Source organism: Ambystoma mexicanum, chromosome 9, assembly GCF_040938575.1.
Source record: "Ambystoma mexicanum isolate Mex_15411 chromosome 9, UKY_AmexF1_1, whole genome shotgun sequence".
NCBI lineage: Eukaryota > Metazoa > Chordata > Amphibia > Caudata > Ambystomatidae > Ambystoma > Ambystoma mexicanum.
The window spans coordinates 1,313,335,749-1,313,356,872 of record NC_090931.1 but is presented as its reverse complement, the minus strand read 5'-3'; the positions used below and the strand labels follow the sequence as shown (position 1 = coordinate 1,313,356,872).

General features: G+C 45.3%; 1 protein-coding gene across 2 annotated transcripts in view; it reads right to left on the bottom strand.

Annotated features, from left to right (window-relative positions):
* Positions 1 to 21,124, bottom strand: part of SEMA5B (semaphorin 5B) — a 1,093,184-nt gene that overhangs the window by 240,273 nt on the left and 831,787 nt on the right. For both annotated transcript variants that reach the window (XM_069616686.1, XM_069616687.1), the window contains one exon: positions 18,491 to 18,776. In XM_069616686.1, coding sequence (XP_069472787.1) covers positions 18,491 to 18,776 — 286 coding nt within the window. The remainder of the gene's footprint in view (positions 1 to 18,490; positions 18,777 to 21,124) is intronic.

Below are 21,124 nucleotides of genomic sequence, written 5' to 3'. Positions count from 1 at the left end.
GGCAGCCCGTGGCTTATGATGGCAGCACCTGTAAACATGGGTTATACCTTAGAATACAGTGACTTGACTTGACATATGGTGGCATTATTGGGGCTGCACTCGACAGAGCCCATGTGCCCATGCTTGTTTTGCGTTGGCAAAGAAATCCTGACGGTCGATGTAGGCAGGGAAACGCGTGTGGCAGCGACAGTGGAAGGCTACCGTGCAAGAGTCTTCCACTTTAATGCAAACATGGCATTATATCCCAGGCCCTCGCCTCCTCCCTGTCATTAAGGAAACAGGAATAGCACTTTTCATATCCAGAGCAGGGCACAGTTAAAAATACAAGCAAACAAACCACAGTGTGCTCGGATAAGAGCCCACGCCTTCCACCGAACGGTGCCACAGTAATTGTAGCCGCCAAAGCCACAGACTAGCAGTGTGTTATTGCCTCTTGATAGTGTGTTGAGCGCATACCATCAGAGTTATAATTGTCTACTGTTTCCACCAAAAACGTCCTGCTCCTAATGTATGGGCTGTGCTTTTAACAGCGCTTGCCAGGGTGGTTTCTTGCCAGGGAGGGCTGTAATCACGTGTTTGCCACACTTGGGGTTGGTATCATGTGCCCCGGAAACCAATACAACAAAGCCCAATTAGTAAGGCGTGTGCAGCAAGGTGAAAGCAGAAATGTGGGCCTGGGCGTTGTTGGCAAATGTGAAGAATGGTCCCTCTCCAAGCCCCATACAATTCCCAAGGTTGTGGAGCCTGCCCCTTAATTAATATGCGAGAGCTGGATGAGCCCGGGTCCATCATATGCCCATGTCATGCCCAGAGCCCACTGTGAATTAACATGCTGCTTTTCCTTGTGTAATGACAGGTAGGTCTTTCTCACATGGCACATCCTTGTGTTACTTGCAGAAACCCCACAGCCTGCCTTAATAGGACTGGCAGGTCATGTTATAAAGGCTGGCAGGTAATTTTACCAGTGGGCCCTTCAGTTCCATTGGTTTGGGGCCTTTGATTACATCCCACAAGGTGCTACATGCTAGCCCACACCACTTAAGCATGTGACGTGCTACATGTTAGCCTATGCCACTTAAGCATAAGAGGAAGTACATGCTAGCCCACACCACACAAGCATAAGAGGTGGTGCTTGCTAGCCCATACCAGGTGATCATGAGAGGTGCTAAATGCTAGCTTATACCTCTCCAGCATGAGAGGTGCTACATTATAGCCAACACCACTTATTTATAAGAGGAAGTACATGCTACCCCACATCACATAAGCATGAGGGGTGCTACATGCTAGCCTCTACCACACAAGTAAGATAGACGCTACATGCTAGCCCATACCACTCAAGCATGAGTGATGCTACATGCTAGACCATACCACTGAAGCATAAGAGGTGCTGCCTGCTAGCCCATACCACTCAAGAATGAGAGACGCTACATGCTAGTGCATACCACTCAAGCATGAGACACGCTACATGCTAGTGTATACCACTGAAGAATGAGAGATGCTACATGCAAGTGCATACCACTGAAGCATGAGAGATGCTATATGCAAGTGCATACCACACCAGCATGAGAGACGCTATATGCTAGTGCATACAACTCCAGCATGAACGATGCTATATGCTAGTGCATACCACACCAGCATGAGAGACGCTACATGCTAGTGCATACCACTCAAGCATGAGACACGCTACATGCTAGTGCATACCACTCCAGCATGAGACACGCTACATGCTAGTGCATACCACTCAAGCATGAGACACGCTACATGCTAGTGTATATCACTCCAGCATGAGAGACGCTACATGCTAGTGCATACCACTCAAGCATGTGAGGCATTGCATGCTAGCTTGACTGTTAACACCTGAGCTCCAGATGTTCCAACACAGAGAAGGACCTGCTGCCTCTCTGAGATGTTATCAGGGGATGTTAGCAGAAGGAATAGAGCTCCCAGGTTGTACATTAGTATTTTGGACGTCAAAAAGCAAGGACCAACGTGGTGAATGGGACTTACAGCATTGACATTACTTGGAATCGGATTGTCATAAAAGTCACTGCACATGTTAGAGGCTAATGCTCCGGCTGGATAGCTCACATGTAAAGTGATGGTCTATGGCACAAGAGCAAGTTGGAGTCCCATAGAAGGGCCAATATATAAAAACACAGTATTGTTGTAATTATGAAAAAGCAATCATGTAGTCATAGGGTGCTTTATCACAAAAGTGTATCACTTTCCCCAACTGAAAGGGTCTCTTTTTTTATCAATGTCGAAAAAATGCTATTGGGATTCCACCCTGTTGCACACAGGTTACATAGATTTCTGCAGCCTTTGCATTACCCCACTGAGCAACCGCACTAAAATGTTTTACTAGGTTGATTCAGGTTATGAATTCTCCCCAGCAAAACTTCAAGGTTCATGGCTCTAAGGATATGAACTAATCTTAAAACCACCAGACATTCCTCAAGGCAACCTTCCAGACCACATGCAAATCAGGCTTGGCCGCAGCCCAAAAAGGGAAGTCCAGGCCGAACTGCAAGCTCAGAGTCCTGCATGAGGCCACAAGCATCCACAGGCATCCATTCTCCTGCCACCAAGTTGCCTCTGCATTTCTCTCAAATGCAGACATTTCTTAAAATTCATGACTTGCAATGATTAAAGAGCCTGGATTGGCCAGGCCAATTGCCAGAAATCTGAGAAACACAAAGGTTAATGACCTTTAGGCGCGTGGAGGCTTTCTACAGGATGTGCAGGTTATGCAGTTAAGGCAGTTGTCAAATTGTTATAAGTGACAAGAGAAATAAGCCTTTAATAAATCATGCAGGCGCGGACATGGATGCGGAAATATGAAAAATAAGAACTTGCCTGCCCGAGAGCTACATTATAATAGATCACATATCACAGGCTGTTCCGCTGACACATTTCATTAGGAAGCCCGCGCTGCCCGCTGCCAGCATATAGGAGATACCATACACCACAACAACCCGGAGCCAAGCAGGAGTTCCACCTCTTATTCACATGCAGACATATCAGAATCGATTCTTGGCATATGAAATGACGATATTCCAAAACACCATGTATAGGCGGGCTCCCTTCCTAATATAGGTAAGAGCTGAAATTCCTTCTCCTCACCCAAACAACCAAAGACACAAAACATTAGCAGACGCCAAGCAACATTGACTATGCCCCTACAGCGAGAAATGGATCACATGACCAGCAAATATTCGAACGTTGGGTGTTTTCCCACCAATCAGTTTCATTGGAATGCGGACAGTCATCACTGGTGTTTTTCCACAATACCTATGAAGCTGTTGATTTGACCTCCCAATGCAAGCTTCGTTTTCCTGCCACAGTTTCTTCTTTGTCTTCTAGTTATTAGTGTGGAGCGTCTCACATTCTACGGTTGTTCAGTGGTCATTTTCACAGTCTGTCCTCGATGTCTATGATCACATGGGTGGAACAGCACTCCATGGTATCTTGAAGAAAATGCCATTAGAACAGGTAGCCTGTGTCCCGGTGCGATGTAGTGATGCTGACGAGCTGTACGAGGAGGATCGTGAGGATTAGCCGCCAGAGAAGGTAGATCCAAGCTGGTGGACAATGTCTTGCTAGAGCAGAGAGAAGGCATAAGCAGTATCAGAAAGGGAGGGAGAGATTCCTGTCCAAGTGGAGGAACGCTATTAAGTACTATCAAGTAGGCAGAGAAAGGTCCTGGCACAATGGACAGGTGCCGACAAGTGGTGCCAGGTAGTGGAGAGAGATTCCTACTAAGGTTCCCGTAGAGAAGCCTTGCTCCAGAAACCAAAGGTGCAAGTTGACAAGGCTGCTTAAAACACTGACAGAGACCTGCGGTAGAGCTGGATGTCAGATACTCATGCCGCACGCAGCAGTAGTGAGGAGGGACGGATAATGTTAGGAGAAGAGGAAGAGCGAAAAACAGGTTCAGAGAAGGAGGCAAAGAGGAACAATGGAGTGTCCCGGCTGCCGAGCCAAACCAGAATCACAAAAAAAACAAGTGAGAACGCTGGGTGGAGAAACCGGGAACAAAGAGCTTAGAGTGTGAGGACGCTGCAGTGCATTCTGGAACATGTGATGAGGTCCCAAGTGCCTACAAGCAGCAACCGAGGAATGTGAGAAGGAAGGCTACCTGACATTATTTCCCTAGGCCCCAAGCATTCCCAGGGCAACTGAACATTGAGATCAGACGAGAGAACCCCAGTGCATTCCAGAAACTGAAGCAAAGTTTCCCAAACATGCGTCAATGCAATTGAACTTTGAGATCAGAAGAGGGAAAACCCAAAGCATTCCAGAAACTGAAGCAAAGTTCCCAAACATGCGTCAATGCAATTGAACTTTGAGATCAGAAGAGGGAAAACCCAAAGCATTCCAGAAACTGAAGCAAAGTTCCCAAACATGCGTCAATGCAATTGAACTTTGAGATCAGAAGAGGGAAAACCCAAAGCATTCCAGAAATTGAAGCAAAGTTTCCCAAACATGCGTCAATGCAATTGAACTTTGAGATCAGAAGAGGGATTCCAAAGCATTCCAGAAACTGAAGCAAAGTTTCCCAAACATGCGTCAATGCAATTGAACTTTGAGATCAGAAGAGGGAAAACCCAAAGCATTCCAGAAACTGAAGCAAAGTTTCCCAAACATGCGTCAATGCAATTGAACTTTGAGATCAGACGAGAGAAGCCCCAGTGCATTTCAGAAACTGCCGGCCTCCAAACTCGTAATGAGGCCCAATGTGTACATTGAGATGAGAGCAGAACTCACCTCTGCTTAATACATGCGGTAAACTTCAGAGCCGCGTCAGGACACGTTGATTGGACATCGAGGTAGGATAATGGTGGCCTAGATTCCGTACCTGACCTTTGGATAGATTGGGAACTTCTTGCTCCTGACTCTAGGATTCAGTGCCTTTCACGTGCACCCAACAAATCCACAATCAGTAGCATTGATTGTAGATCAGTACATCAACAAATGGGTGACAGACACCAACCGGAACAAGGAAATGTAGAAATGCTTAAGTTTTGGAATTTTAATATGGTTAATAAATAATAAAGCTAAAATGACACGACATACTTCATGTTAGGTACTGAAGAAATGTATCAAATATATGGAAAACGACAATGTTGCCTACGTTACGAAATGACTCAATTTTCCATCAAAACTCCTATCCCTCTTGAGGCATTTGGGGACTATGACAACCAGATGGTGTACACTGTATAACATACATCCAGAATGCCGTATCATTACTGAGATATAAAATGACACTACACTGACGTCAGAAGAACCAGTGCTTGACGTTCGCACAGCAGACGCGAAGGCTGTTTCTAAGATCATTGAGCCTGAAACGGAAGAGAAGATGCTCACTAATGCAAGACTCCGTCATACGCGTAATCAGGTTCTTGATGGAGCAGTTTGCTCAAGAGGCCTTGCGGTCCTTCTTCTCCGCAGTGAATCGATGTTGCTAGCGCCATCGAAAAACAACGCTCCGCCCACTCCATCAGCACGGATCCTTCCAGCCCGCATCCATCTGTGAGAGATGCAGCATTTAATAGGCTGGTGCTTTGTGGTAATAGAGCAGGCCGGATCAAATTGTGGTTTTGTGAAAGCTCCAGAAACCTACCAATTTGTCTTCCAACCAATGACATAAGTGTTCATTTTTCTTTTAACTGTCATCTGGTCCCAGGCCCTCGATAATGCAAGATGCATGCAAAATGAGGCGGACGACGTTCGGGTGAAATGACATTAATTTGAATGTTTTTATCTAGGAGCGGGATGTGCCTGTGCCTTAAATAATCCAGTACAAAACACAGCATGTGGTCTCGCGGGAGGGTACACAAGGCTTTGGGGTTCCTAGCTGCGGTTACCACAAGAAACGTCTTGGAATACTGAAACATGAACTTCCGTTTAATAAAAATCAGACCAATTGCATTATAAGGACTGTGAAGGTTAATGCAAGTTTGGTAAATACAGGGAAATAGATGGCGTTCATTTCAGTGTGTTGCTTTTAGCTGTCATTCAAATCAAATCTATATTTATTTCAGAGAATACGAATATGTTTATAAAATAAATTGAATTCTTTTGTTGTGCATGCAAAAGACTTGTTTTTATAGCTATAGGCATTAATACAAAAAATAAAAAAGAGCAATAATAACACATGAACGAGAAAGAATAATACCAATAGATTCCTTAATACAAAAAAATAGATGTCATTGGAATCAATGGCTTGCAAGATACGAGGAACGATACACACATTATTCAGCTGTGATCCTTATGAACCATAATCCTCATTTCCCTACTAACAGGAACAGGAAATCACAAAGCAAAGCAGTACTCTGTTGTTGCTTAAATGCATATGAAAATCTTAAAACAGGGATTTCCAAGCTGTGGATCTCCAGTTATTTAGAGCACCCACTCCCATGATCCTTCCACGTTGACTATACTGGCTAGACCTGATGGGAGTTATAATCCAAAGCGTCGGGCGAACCAGAGCTTGCAGACTCCTAGCTTCGGAAGTGGTTCAATGTACACTCAGTCAAATAAAATGATGTGCGTTGTTTCCAAGTCATCTGAGAATACCAATGTAGTCCAACACACGCAATAACACCGCGCATACGTTAACATGAAAACGTATCGGTGACCTCAAACGGGACATGGTCAAAGGATTAAAAGGAGGCAAGAAAGGCGTTCTCCCATGTAGTTTATATCACAGCCTGATCATGCTTCAAGGAGCACAGGCCAGGACGATTCTCAACCAGGAGGACCAAGTGTTGATGCTGATGCCGTGGGCTACGTGGATGAGAATGTGCCATGCTGGATGCAAGAGTTGAAGATACGTAATTCATTCTAGAACATGCAACACGTACCGACAGACACTTTGCATCACCGGGCGAACTTGGGCATTGAATACGCAAAAAACTGTTCTTGAGTTTTAAAGGTATCTCGGGTTAGTGTTCCAAGCAACTGATGTCACTGGGATGTCCTGTATCAGCGACATTCATGGTGCATCGAAATCTCATGAACGTAGGTCAAGCAAACTGACCAGTCAGATTAGGGTGACCAGGTAAACACAATCAAACCAAGAAGCTTGGCACTTACTCTCTGGGCTTATTGGCTTTTCAAGATTGGTAACTTGGATCTCATATCATGACTATACTACACTAGCGGCTCTCCACGCTGGCAATGCTACCTTCTCCCACTCTCTCCGACCTGTTTGGGGGGGGCTCTCCGACCTGTTTGGGGGGGGCAATGGAGTGGGGCTCCTTATAAATAAGATCCATACACCTGCACGTCTGTCCTGTGCCCCTCCTAGACATTAACTCCTCCTCATTTGAATATCCCACCATTGAATTCCTCCCTTCTACTCCTCTGTTCAAGCTTTCAATTGATCCGCTAACCCTCTCTACTCCTTCTTCCCTGATATAAACCGTCACCCTGAGCCACTTCCCACTGAGCCAGTGCGATGCCAGGGGACTTTAATCTTTCCAAGACCTGAACAGCCGCACACCATCCTCCATTGCTTACTTTAATGTCTCGGCCCCGCCACCTTGTACTCCTCACTGTCCCTATTCAAAGACAAAGAAGAAATTCAAAAAGTGCTCTTTTGCCCTTTATCTTGAGGGTGTGAGCACATCTCTCCTGTCTCTCACCCCTATTATGCCTCTTTCAATGACTTGCCTTTTCTGACTTTTTCTATGCACTTCTGACTCCCTTGCACTAAGACTATCCTACACGCACATTCACACATTCCCCTCGCTCCCGTCCTCAGCCTGGGATCACCTCTGATATCCAGTACCTCCAAACAAACATGTGTCCTGACCAATGCTGGCACAAATCCACAACCATTACCCTACTCTTAGCCTACAGAGGTTACCTTCCTGCGCTCTACTCTGCACAGGACTCTGCCAAATCTCCCTACTTTCCAAACCTAACCCCCACCTTCACAATCGTCACTATAGACTTCCATCTACTCTCCATGCTTTGCTCGGTTCCATGTCATTTAATCGCAGGATGAAACAACAATGGGTTTTTCTCCATTGATATTTCAACACGAAAACTCATTGTTTATTTTTATTTTTGGGGGGTTCCCCCCAACCACCATCCCCTTTAATTATTTAACTATCCCCTAACACTGATACCCCATCTATATATTTTTTTAACCCCCTACAAAATTCGATGAGTTTTCACATTGAAATGACAACGGTGAAAAACCCAGCGTCCTTTCACCCCACGATGAAAGGACGGTGTACCGCTTTGCACACACCTCCCAATATACGCTGCCTCCTGCCTGTCTGCTAAGGACCTCTAAAATCTATAGAATTGTGACTCTCTTACAGCCCTTCTCTCTCTCCCTCGCCCTCCTGCCCTGCGTCTCTCCCTTCTACCCCTTTACTCTTCACTACTTCTCCCCTACTTCATCTACCAAATTAGGACACATTGTTTTCAGAGTCAATGCATTTTGTGTTTCTGTGCTCCTATCATTCTGTTTGCTCTTCAGACAGACAAACACTTCTCATATCTCCCTCTCTTGCTCTCTGCTGGACTGTTCCCTGCTTCCTTCAGATCTGCAACTGTCCTACTGCTTTTAAAGAAACCCATAGCTAACCCAACCGTCCAGGCAAACTATCGCCCGGTTTCCCTCTTACCCCCTTATTCAAAGGTCTTTCACCGAGTGGTCATCAACCAAATCACTACGTAGCTTGAGGATAATGGCCTGGGAAACCCAATTCAATCTGGCTTCCATAATAAATCGAGACTCCGTTTGTGCATGTCTCCAACCTTCGCTCTGATGTTCACTGCTCCAAACGTTCTTCTATATCAACTTCCTTTTGGCAACCTCTGCCACTTTCGACACTATTGGAAAATCCTCTCTCCCCTCACTCTCCCAGATCTGAGGTCTCACAGATCTGCTCCAGCCTGGATTGCCCCCTAACTGGAAGGTCGATCCTTTAAAATCTCATGAAACTTGCAAACCTTGGGACCTACCCCTTCCCCTGTCAGCGTGCCCCAAGGATCAGTGCTTGGACTTTTGCTCTTTACACTTAATGACTCTGCCCTAGGTACACTTATCTCATCCATTGGCTTTCACCATCACTTCTTTGTTGATGACACTCAAATGATATGATGTGATATGGCATTTATAACGCGCCTATGCACACGTGTTTCAAGGCATAACAAGACAAGGGAGGGGAAACAGAGGGAAGACAGAGACATCGATCCTACTAGGCCAGGTGAAATTAAGAGTGGGCAAGTGCAGGGGATGGGGGAAGGGAAAAGTGCAGGGGGGAATGGGAGGGGCAGTGCAGTACAAGGGATAACAGTGAAATAAATAAAGACAATAAGTAAATAAAAGTGCAGCCAGCTGGAGGCAAGTGCGGGGGGTAAGTGCAGACATCAGAAGTCAAGTGGTAGTACGGGCTGTAGGGATACAGAAACAGTCCCTGAGTGCAAGAGTTTCCAGGGGGCAGTGTGGTGTGCAGCTGGTGGGGTGGAGGGGGCCTGGGCCAAAGATCAAAGGGTAACCACTGCAGTATCAGATTCATCAGGAGAGAGGAGGAGAGAAAGCAGAAGCAAAGAGGAAGGTCTTGAGGTGCTTCCAAAACCAGAGATAGTTCTTCTCAAGTTTCAGTGAGGCAGGGAGGCTGTTGCAGAGGGAGGCCCCAGCAGAAGAAAGAGATATACCACCCACTCGCTGCTTGGAGAAGCGGCTAACCTTGAGGGAGTTGGAGGTGGATGAACATAAAGCTCGAGAAGGAAGATATTTAGGAAGAGAGAGTTGAAGGTATTGAAGATACGTAATTCATTCTAGAGCATGCAACTCTGGAGACAGTGAGGTTCAGGGGGAAGGAGAGGAAAGGAAGAATACCTCTGAGGAGGTGCAGCTGGTAGTGTGACTTCTTAGAGACATCAGAGATATGAGGAGAGAAGGAAAGGGTGGAGTCGACCCGAAGATGATCCGAGGTTTTTAGCCTCACAGGTGGGAACAGGAAGAGGGCCAAGAGAGGCCGGCCAGAGAGTGACAGGAAAGGAGGGAGCTGGTGTGCCAATGAGGAGAATCTCCGTCTTACTGGCATTAAGGCAGAGATCATTGGTGGCAACCACTCCTGTATGGGGGACAGACAGGGGCAGAGAGCACCAATGTGGTGGGAAAGAAGTGCCAGGTATTAGTTGAACAACCAGGGAGAGAGGTTATACCCCTAGGGAACACCACAGGTAGAGATAAAGATAGAGGAGAGGAAGGGCCCAAGTTGGACCTGGGAGGATCGATCGGAGAGAGGAAAGAAGTCAGCCAAGCCATGGCCTGATCAATGATGCCCAGGTTATCACAGAGACATTTGAGCAGGATGGCATTGTTGACCGTGTCAAAGGCTTGCCCTCCTTTATCCAAACCATCTCTCAATAGATTGCGAACTGTCTCACTAAAATCTGCCACCTTATGTATCTCCGCTGCTTCATGCTGAACTCTTTAAAAATGGAGGTCATCTTCCTCCCGGCTTCTAACGTCTTCCTTGACACCCCCTCTCACACCTCCTTGCTGCCTGACCGTCTTGCTCCTTTGCCTAAGGCTTGCAACTTCGGGGTCCTCTTCGGTAGTGACCTCTGATGACAAAACATCCCTAACTGCCATTCATAACCTTCTCAACATCCCGAAAATGCATCCATGTAACCTCCATCCTCCTCCTCAGCAAACACGTATACTCTTCACGCCTACGCTTTGGCCTTTATCTCTACTCTTTCCTCATGCAAGACAAAGTCTTCAACTTCGCTACCCTCACTCTCTTCAATATACTCATATCCTCCCCCACATCTCCCTATCAACAACTTGCTGGTTGACTCTAAATGCATAAACGATCCTATTCAGGTTACTTTTCAAAGCCTACAAAGCTATCAGTAATCTTGTGCCTCAGTATTTGGCTAACTGTATCCCTCTTTACTCACCATCTAATTTCATTCTCTCTGATTAGCCTCTGCACTTAACCACCCTGTCTAATGTCCCTATGCCTCCTTTCGCTTCTGTTCTTTCTCTCTATTCACCACTGGAACCTGCAGCTTATCACAATAAAAGTCAGCCCAACTGTGGATCTCCTCAAAGCTTGGTTTAAACTTCACCAACTGAGCTGAGGCCCTTACAACACTCATCACTTCCATCAACACATCCATTACCACAGGCCCTGTCTCAACCACTCTGAAGGAAGCCTGGATTTCAACCCTTTTCAAATAATCATCACTTGATCCCTCTATTTCTACTAACTACCATCCCATCCGCACTGTCCCCTTCCTCCTGAAAATCCTTGACCGAGCAGCCTAGCCTCCAATCCGAAACTATCTAGAATGACACCACATCCTCACCCCTCGCCAATCTGGCTTTCACCTACAAAATGGCACCGAATCCACCTTGTTGGACCTAAAAAAACAACTTGACAACATTAGAGATTCAGGTAGATCATCCCTCCTCCTCTTGCTAGACCTCTGTGCCGCCTTCGACCTTGCTGACCGTCAAACATTCTGCCACATTATGTGTTACTACTGTGACTTCTGAAAATGTATTCGCTCTCCCCTCTTGCTTTTCCACTATTTTGACTGCTTACTCTCTGTTCTCTCCTCCTCTCCTTTCTCCCTTTCCTATCTCCTTCCCTCCTCCCCTTACTTTCTTCTATGCACTTACTCTATCAGAATTGTCCCTGGACCTAGTATGATAGCAACCTCTTCTGTCTCCTCTCCCCTCCCCTTACTTGTTTTTTTTCCTCCCCTACCCTCACTCCAGCACTATCTCACTATCTGAAATGTCATCAGGTCTAGTACGATAGTCGCTTGTTTTGTTCCTCCCCTCCCTTTCTGCAATCCTCTCCCTCACCTTTTGTTTTCTCCGGCTCTACCAGAAATTTTGTCAGGCCTAGTACGGTAGTTGCTTGTCTGTTTCCAAACCCTTCCTACTCTCCTCCTCCCTTCCTTATCTATGTCTTAGCTCTTGCACTATCTGAAATGTCGTCAGGCCGAGTACGATAGTAAATTTCACATCCTTACTCTTCATGGCCTGTAAGAATGTCATTGTATTTTCCCTTGTTCCCTCCCTTGCCTTGAAGCAATTTGAAACACATTGTGTATAGGCGCTATATAAGTAAACTATCATATCATATGATATCATCATCTCACGGCCATAGCCAACTTCTCCCTGGAATACACTAATTGGATCACCTGCATTCTAGCAGATAGAACCTCCCGAGTCTTCTCCAGCGACTACGCCGCCCCTCTGACACCAGTCTCCCTTGGAGTCCCACAAGGCTCTTGAGTCGCCCCCCGGCACTCTATAACACCTACACAAGACACCTTTTCGACCACCTGGACTCAATAGGCATAACTTACATAAATTATGCGGATGGCATACAAACCCTCATCCTCCTCACTGGTGCATAACAGCAGAAAACTACCAATCTCACTTCCATTTATGAAACCATCCAGGCCTGGATGGTTTCCCACTTACTTTGTCTAAACGACGACAAAACAGAGATTCTTTTCATTGGCACTCAAGCCCTACTCGCCAAACTTGACTGCACTTACCAAGCCTTCACAATAGATGGCATCACTATTCCGTTTTCACCAGCAGCAAAAACACGGGGTGTCCACCTCGATGCCACTCTTAACATGACGTGATATGTAAATGTCATTGCCTCATCTGCTGCCCACAACATGAAGCTCCTACTGGAGCAGAGCAACAGACCAACGGACGAAAGCAACGGGTCGAGAAACCCAGGAGTTCCCTGCAGGAGGTTGTTGCCTCCAAAAAGCTGCAGAAGACACATGGAGAAGGCCAAATCCCAAACGAGAAAGCTGGATTGTGTTTCAAGGACACCATTGACCCTCTCAGTGAAGACTGAGTTGGCGAGGTGGGGCTGAGCCTGTGTTACTGACCTTGACTCGCAAACTGGAAAACAAGTAAGAAATACACACAGTCGGTGAGTTGGAAATCGACCAAGAGACCGGTGTGTGCTGAAGAAAGATTGAAGTGGCAACAATATATAACACAATTGAAGGCTGCACACGTATGGGTGAGACATGAGGAAAGGCAGACCTGCAAATTAACTTTAAAGTAACGATAGCTGGAAGGTCAGCGCTACTGAGACATTGAGTGGTCTGGCTAAAGGAAGTAGCCCACTCAAAAGTCTCTGTGAAAGGTCAAAAGTTGCTAGCGATAAAGTGCATGAACTGTAAAGCAAGCGAGGGGAAAGAGAAAAGGTGAACATTGAACTTTGGTGCATATATAGTGAACTACCCAGACCAGGAAGCACTGGGGTAAATGACCTAGGAATGTGAATTGCAAACTGGAAAGTCGAAGTGGTACTCCAGACGTTTTGTAGAAAAGAAGTCACACATCCTCAAAAGTCTTTCACATCGGAAAACGGTCCGAGCCCGAATGAGGGAGACCAAGATTAAATAAGTTAGGGAAAGGGTACCCCTAAAGAAAGTGAATCAAGCTTGGGGTAAAGAACCCTTGCAAATGATTTCGTTTTGCTTTGACAGGTCTGAGCCTGATTGAGGGAGGCCTATTGAGAACTTTTCCTATGAAAGGTCTGTGCTCGGCAGAGGTGGACCAGCATAAACTGTTTTGTGAACTGTGTGTTAGAATATGGAAAGTAACTTTAATGTGGAAGGCCAGACGGGCTACGATCCACGTTTTGAACTGCCTTTTGTGTTAAGTCCCTGAGCCAGAGTGTGCCATCTTGCCTACAGGGACCACCATACTCTGTACTGTCCAACGTGGGGAGGAGAGCTGACTCAGCCACATTTATTCTTTATATTTGAACAGTGACTTTCATTTGCAAACATATTCCCCTTTTCACATTTGTTGTATAAAATATAGGGCAGGCATTAGGTTTTGTTAGTATATTCCATTTTGATTTGACAGAGACTGACTAGCACGGTTTTATTTATTATTTGAGGGTCGAGACTACTCCCATCTTAGCTAAAGGGCCAAGTAGGAGTTTCTCCAGCCCCATTGAAACTTCAATAAAGGTTGTATCCATTGTCTCAGTGTCATACTTGTGATACCATGCCTCCCTTACACTATGAACACATGAAGAATGCTAAAAAGAAAAACGAATTAAGAAAGTAGACCTAAAAAACAAAAAATATAAAAACCGAAAACTCTTAGGCCGGAAGTATTATGGTCTATAGAAGGTGCAAATAGTTGTAAGGGTGCTTTTTGGTACCAGCTTTAGGGATCTCAGGGGCAGGGGATTATTTCCCATGTATTAAAAATGTAACTCCATGGATGGAAATATATATGTGCAAAAGAAGGGGTGTTGCATTAAGTCCAGAGTATGGAGAGGTAGGTGCTACTCTGTACTAAACTTAAATTAATTTTATAAAATGCATCTTTGAAACAGAATACATATATGCATATAGTGTTTTAGAAATAAAATAATTAACACTTATTTTTACTTATGCTATATTGCCTCTTCTTTCTAAGCTGTGGTCGAAGTGAGTGGGAACAGTCAGGAGCAGCTACTTTTATTTTTTTCTGTTAACAGTTTCACTATTATTGCCACATTTTTCACTAGTCTAACTGTTCTTTATGAAGTTAAAGCACACGTCTCCATATTACCTCGGTTATCAGCCACAGCTAAACTGAAATCTGTCTCAACTCAATTGGCTGATAACCAGCATGGCTGCTGCAACCTAGAAAAATGTGGTGCGCGTTGCTCCCTTCCTGTCTACTCTGTCCTCCGCCAGAGTCACAGTTCTACTACTATTGTTGGTACACTTCCACAGCTGTTTATAAGTCTGGGTTATTATTTCTTTTATCAATTTCTTACTACATAGCACCTTCAGATTGGCCTGAAACGGATGGGAGCATCTCAAAGATGGTGATCCAGGCCCCACCTGTTAGAAATGCGCATCTCCTCTACTGTCCCCGCTACAGACTGGTGGACACATTCCTTGGACTCACCGACATAAGCTCTGAAAGCATACGTCTATTAGAATTAGATTACCCCGTCGCCCGCTGATTGTGCTACATCTGTCGCAAACCATTTCCTATTGGCCTTTGAAGGATCCGCCATCAAATTCTCCCAAGCTTCCTGGGATCAGTACGAGCGCGGCAGTTCTGTACGTCATTTCCTGCTGGCAAGTCGTTAGCGCGACGGCGGTGCGTCTTGTCAGCCACCTTCGAGAGATGGCTGCACCAGAGCTCAGCCCTGGGACGTGCAACTTCCCTTTGACACCCAAAGTAGCTTACTTTAATGCCAGGTCTAACACTATTCGAATCCAGGCCTACCCTTGGAGAACAGCCATTGTACGTGGTCAGGGGAACTATGGTTGAATTCTAGGCAGAAACCGTACATATTTGCAGAATGGAACATATTTCAACTAAAAACTGCAGCAAGGAAGTTATTGGCGCTATTATACATGGATCACATTTTAAAACCAACACCAACACATAAAAGGGACTGGCGATGCTTAGACAGTAAAAGCCTAAAATGATGAATTTATTAGAACATTGGAATGATGGCAGTTCCATTACAGTCAATGCAGCAGCAGAGAGCAGCAATGCCTGGTATAAGTCTTCTACACCAACATTCCACTGCTTCTCTGTTATCTGCAATGCTTTCAACAGAACACTCTAACCCCATTAGGTGGAATGTTTTAATAGCAATAATGCCCCGTTCCTCTGGCCATTAGCAAACGGTAACGTCCATTGGCCCTCATTAAAGGCCCTCTCTCGGGCTTATTAACTTGATCCCAGGGCTGTTACTGCCTGGTAACGGTCTCAGGAAGGCAGCATTATTTCTCAATTAAAGATGGGGAACCAATGTATTCTTCTTGAAGCAGTTAATGGGCTGGTAACTAGATGGGTGAAACACCCGCCACATTCATCTGGGGCTTTTCCAGATCAGCTTCTCTAAATAATAATAAGAGTTTATCATTTGTATAGCGCTACAAACCCTCAGGTATTATTACTCACAGTGTGTGGTGCTCATTTATGACCTCGGAAGGATGAAAGGCTGAGTTTGGCGCTGCCGGGATTCGAACCTGCGTTAGCAGGCTCTGCACAGATATCAAGCGCTCTACTCTACTCGCTGTGCTATGTGACGACCACTCTGAAGACGTGCATATGCTCCTGCACACAGGCATTACACACCCACACCCACACAAACACACGCAAACACCTCCTTCCCTTCAATTGCAGCAGCAACACACCATACTGAATACCACAAAGAGGGTTTCAATATCCACAAAATACTCAAAAGCTTATGTAGTCTTTGTCGTTAAATGAACTAAGGTTGCTATTTTTTGTTTTTGTTTTGCTACCAGGTGGTGATGTAAACACTGCCTAAAAGCTGAAACAATTGTCATGGAAAAGCACACAACATGTGTGTGTTATTTGGCTTTTTACCCACCCATTGACCATCCAGGACCATGCTGGCCCCTTTGACCATACCCATCCACCAACGGACACTCCCCTGCCAAACAACTTCCCTGTCTGAGCTAGCTCTGTGCTTTTAAGGGGATGTCATTGTTATTTGTAAGCAGTCTAAAATGTATTGGAATAATTGTAGCTGTAAATCTGATTCTGATTTAATAAAAATGCCGAAACCAAGTGTGCATTCAGCCACTTGATGTAAAAGCAATATGTGTGTCCTTAAATGTATTCCTTGCACCGAATTCCTGTTAAAAACAAGCACGGGCAAAGCCAACAGTTTTGGCTCTTGGATTGGCATTAGAAAGGCATTTTTCAAGAACTGCTGTGATAGACCCAGGTACAACACCCATTTTCCAGATATTAGCATTTTATGGCCGGGTCGCATAATGTGGCCCAGGACTCTTATTGTTTCTCTGTGTATGGACTCTCCCAATACTTGTCTGAGAAGAGGTCCCTATTGCACGTCCCTTATCCCAGCTGCAGATGTATTTGGGATGCTCTAAAAGTGGAGCGCTATGTTAGCAAGAGACGAGTAAATCACAAGGTCGGGTTGGGACAGGGCTGAATTCTAACACCTGCCCACGCCTTAGCAACTCTGCCCAAACCTCCCTGGGCAGTTGCTCCCCTCTACCCCCATGCAGGGGCAATTTAGAACAGCCACCAGAGGAACAGAGAAAGGATTGGGGGCTACTTGAGCTGACAGATGTTTTCAGTTGTGTAAAACTACAATTACATTTCATTCAATTTTAGTCAATTTCAAGAAAGGGTTTAACACGTTCCTTTTTGATAAGGGTAGAGATTAATGAGCTTCTGGGTACCGCAGCCTTAGAGTATGTGTCTTTCCGTTTGTTACTCTTGTCAGCGCTCCAAGGCCTTTGGGTGTGCGCTGCAATATAAATACACTATTTGACAACTATGCCCGTTTGCTTTAGAAAGTGATTTAAAAGTAGGACATTCCCAATTCTGATTTCAACAGTCACTGCCTTCCTTGTTCACACTGACTTTTGAAATCCGGGTGGGGAGGAGGAGCTAACGTCATACGTTACAGTAGCCCGCCTCTACCCTGCCAGAGGCGTAGCCAGGATTGTCTAGCACGTGGGGCCTGAAGCTCATGTAGGTGGGCCAACCGCAGTGACATTGACATCTGTTAATGCCCACACAGCGCTGCTGAGTGGGCATTTACAGATTTTGGATGTGCTTTGCCCGCTCAGGCCCTACCCTGTCTGAGCGGAGGATGGAAGGGTTCTTACTAGCCAGGTCAAATATTATGGCCCGCCCCGTTCTACACCACCTCGGGCCGGGTTACAGAAACCTTGCCCCAGCACAAGTGCAAAATTGCACTGTATGAGCACCCCTAGGGCAATGCTTGCCCTAGTGCAAAAACCATGCACTTTCAATGCATTTTTGCAGTATTACCCAAATTGACTGAAAACAATTGTCCGAATGACACAATTGATCAAATTACAGTGGTACTAATTGACCTTCTGTATAATTGACCATTTATTATTTTATATATTTATATAGTGGGTTGCTTTGGGTTTTTAATAATATAAGGGGATTGGGTGGGGGGGTTGGGTAGGGTTGCGGGGGTTTTTCCCCCTGCAGATATATACTAATTGACCTTTTAAATTCGGTCAATTGTGCAGAACGTCAATTGTCATTCGCACAATTGTAATTTGGTCAATTCGTATGCAACCCTTTTTGCACCAGGGCAAGGTTTGCCCAAGAGCTAATTACATTTCGTATATTTTTACTATGGCAACAGCATCTCCCCCACCATGCGGCGCCTGTACCAGCGAATATTTGTACTCCATCTCAAGTATCATTGAACAATAAAGATTCTGCAAACAGTTTGATGGTTTGTTGTTAGAAGAAAAAAAAACTAACACACACCCTCCAGTGCAGTCCTATAAGGTTTCTCTGGTGGGGTTAATGTGATAAAGGTGAACCTCTTCGTTAAATACCTCTGATGCCCATAATGCGTGAGAGAACGTGAAGCTGGAGATTGAGGATGATAAAACCCCTGAAATAGGCGAGGGTCCAAGAACGATAAAAAGTAGGAGAACTCACACGTTGGTGGTGAAGACCCCATAGATCATGTCTTGCTCTGGAAGGTAGAAGGTGCTCTGCAGCTCGTTGTAGTAGAAGGGGATCTCGCCGGAGCGGGAGCAGTTCAGTCGCGCTTTCATGAAGGTCGTCCAGGTGTCCTCCAAGAGAAACCTGCCCCCAAAGTCATTCTTGCACACCCGTGCCACCCGCGAGTACACTGTCTTCCCACAGTCGTGTTCCACAGCATTCTCCCGGAAGAAGAAGTAGGTGAACAGGCCAATGTCGTAGGCGGCTACAAAGTTCGGTTCTGCAAAAAAGTGGAAAAGTTCAATATAATATTAACAGTATTAAACAATACATACCTGTTTGTAGGTCACATTTCAATGTGCTACAGCTATGGGCCCTCCTGAACAGTGTACAGGAGTCTACAACCTTTGGCTCTCCAGATAGTTTGAACTACAACTCCCATCATTCCCATCCAGTATAGGCAACAGAATTGGTCCACAACATCTGGACAGCGAAAGGTTTCACACCCTTGGTCCAGTCAAATCATTCCCATTACCCACTGATGACCAAATCATGTTCCATGTTTATGGAAGGCTTGGTGAAGATCAGTCAGAGGGAGCTGGTGAAGCTTGGCTTCCCCATTGCTATTCTTCAGACCAACATTGATCAGCAGAAAGCAAGACCATGATTGGCCTGAAATCTCAAGATACTACAAAGTACATGTATTTCATGACAATGTCAAAATCTATAGCGTTGTTTTGGGAAATCTCTCAAAAAGGTGTATACTAAATGGCCATTGGACCCGTTTCCAAATTTTGATTCTCAAACTGAGCATCTGATTAGACAGAGGTGGGGGAAAGATTTCTGAAGATCCGCTCTGGAAATCCTGCTATAGATGAACCAGGCAGGATAGGAACAGAAAACATGGCACAGGATTACCTAAGTAGCGACAGCGTCACTTGAATGGGTAAGAGAAAACTACTCGAAAATCTTCTTTTTTAATTATTTACTGGTTTTCTGTTTTTTGATGAAGCATTCCTAAATAACATATCCCAGTAGAGACAGAGTACTACATTTTTCAAATAGTTTATTACTGTAAATATTGAACACGCTTTATTTTTTATCTGTCATAATTTCACAGATCTTAAACTGAATGTTGGATAATTGGTGCTTTCCCAATTTCTTGCTATTATGGAAGACATGGGGCCTCATTAAAGTTTTTCTGGTGTGGTAAAAGTGGCAGGAAAAATTCTGATAATTCCGTCACCAGCACTTTTACCACACCGGTAGAACACTTATTTGCCGGTGGGGGACACTGATTTACCTCCAGCCAAGAGCATGGGGATTTACTGCCGTCTCCGCAACTTGGAATATGCCGGGCCCTGCAAGTGACGGAAACGGTATTCATGCTTTTGGTGGCTTCCCACCAGATCTACTGGCGGGATACCACCAAAACGGTTACGACCCCTGTGGAGTTCCTGGAAATGTAGAGAGCTTTTTGTGGCGGCTTTTGGTCCAACTCGAATCGGACAATGAAAGACAATGGTATTCCATTATTGGCAGAGTCTTCTAGGTCACTTCGAGTTTGGGGAAACCGTGCATGGAGGTAATAAGACATTTAGCACAGCCTACAGAATCACTGAGACATTAGGAACTGTTTTACATTGAATCCGCAGATCCATCATGCCAGGATTCACAAATCTAAGCTGGGTGTAATATGCAAATTCTGATGGGGGACAGAGTGAGAACATCATTTCGCATTGTGTAGTCCATGCATCAGCCACAGGGTTTCTTTGTAACACAGCACAGCCTTCCTGCTATACAGGCAACCTGAACATGCTCTCAAATAAAGACAACTCAGTCAGTGGTGTGGGTGTTCTAAGAATATTTTGTGACAAACCCTAACTAAACATCTCATGCCCCAAGGCCTACTTGTGCGGTAAGTATTTGCCGCATCACATTAGAAAAGAGAACCATGATAGAGGTGTGCCATGGCAGCCCCCAGTGTATATTGTGTTGGGGCAAACTTTGCTAGTGCCAAAGTGCACAGTAGCCAAAGTGCTAAGGGTTAGCCATGATCTTGCAAACGTGGGTAGCAGGGACAAGTGCAGAAGTGTGTCAGGGGCAATTTAATTTTGAAACACAAGTATTGCACACAGGCAACATTTCACTGTACCGAAAGGGCTCTGTAGAAATGTTGGTACAGCTAAATTGTTATGTAGCAAATTTGCAACCAGAACAAAATTGAGCCAGCCAAATTTACACTAGATCAGAGCAATTTCCCGGGAAATAGTGCAGATGTGGATAATTGAGCTATGCTGAACTGCACTAGTGCAAGACTGCAATGAGGAACAATAATGCAGCCAGTTAAAATTGTGTTTGGGCCGGTGCAAGCAGGGGCACCTACATTGGCATCCCAGAGGCAACATCAGAGCAATGAGGGAGATTTGAGAACTGGTGTGAGGACAGGGCATTGGAGCGGTATCACAGGGTGCCAAAGGGAGTGTGTGAAGTGCATCCGGGTGCTGAAGCAGTAGTATTGCATGTGTAGTACCAAAGCATGGCCGCCGCCAGCAGAAGGAGAGAGAGAGAGAGGGAGAGAGGAAGAGAGAGGGAGAGAGGAGAGAGAGAGAAGAGAGTGAGAGCGAA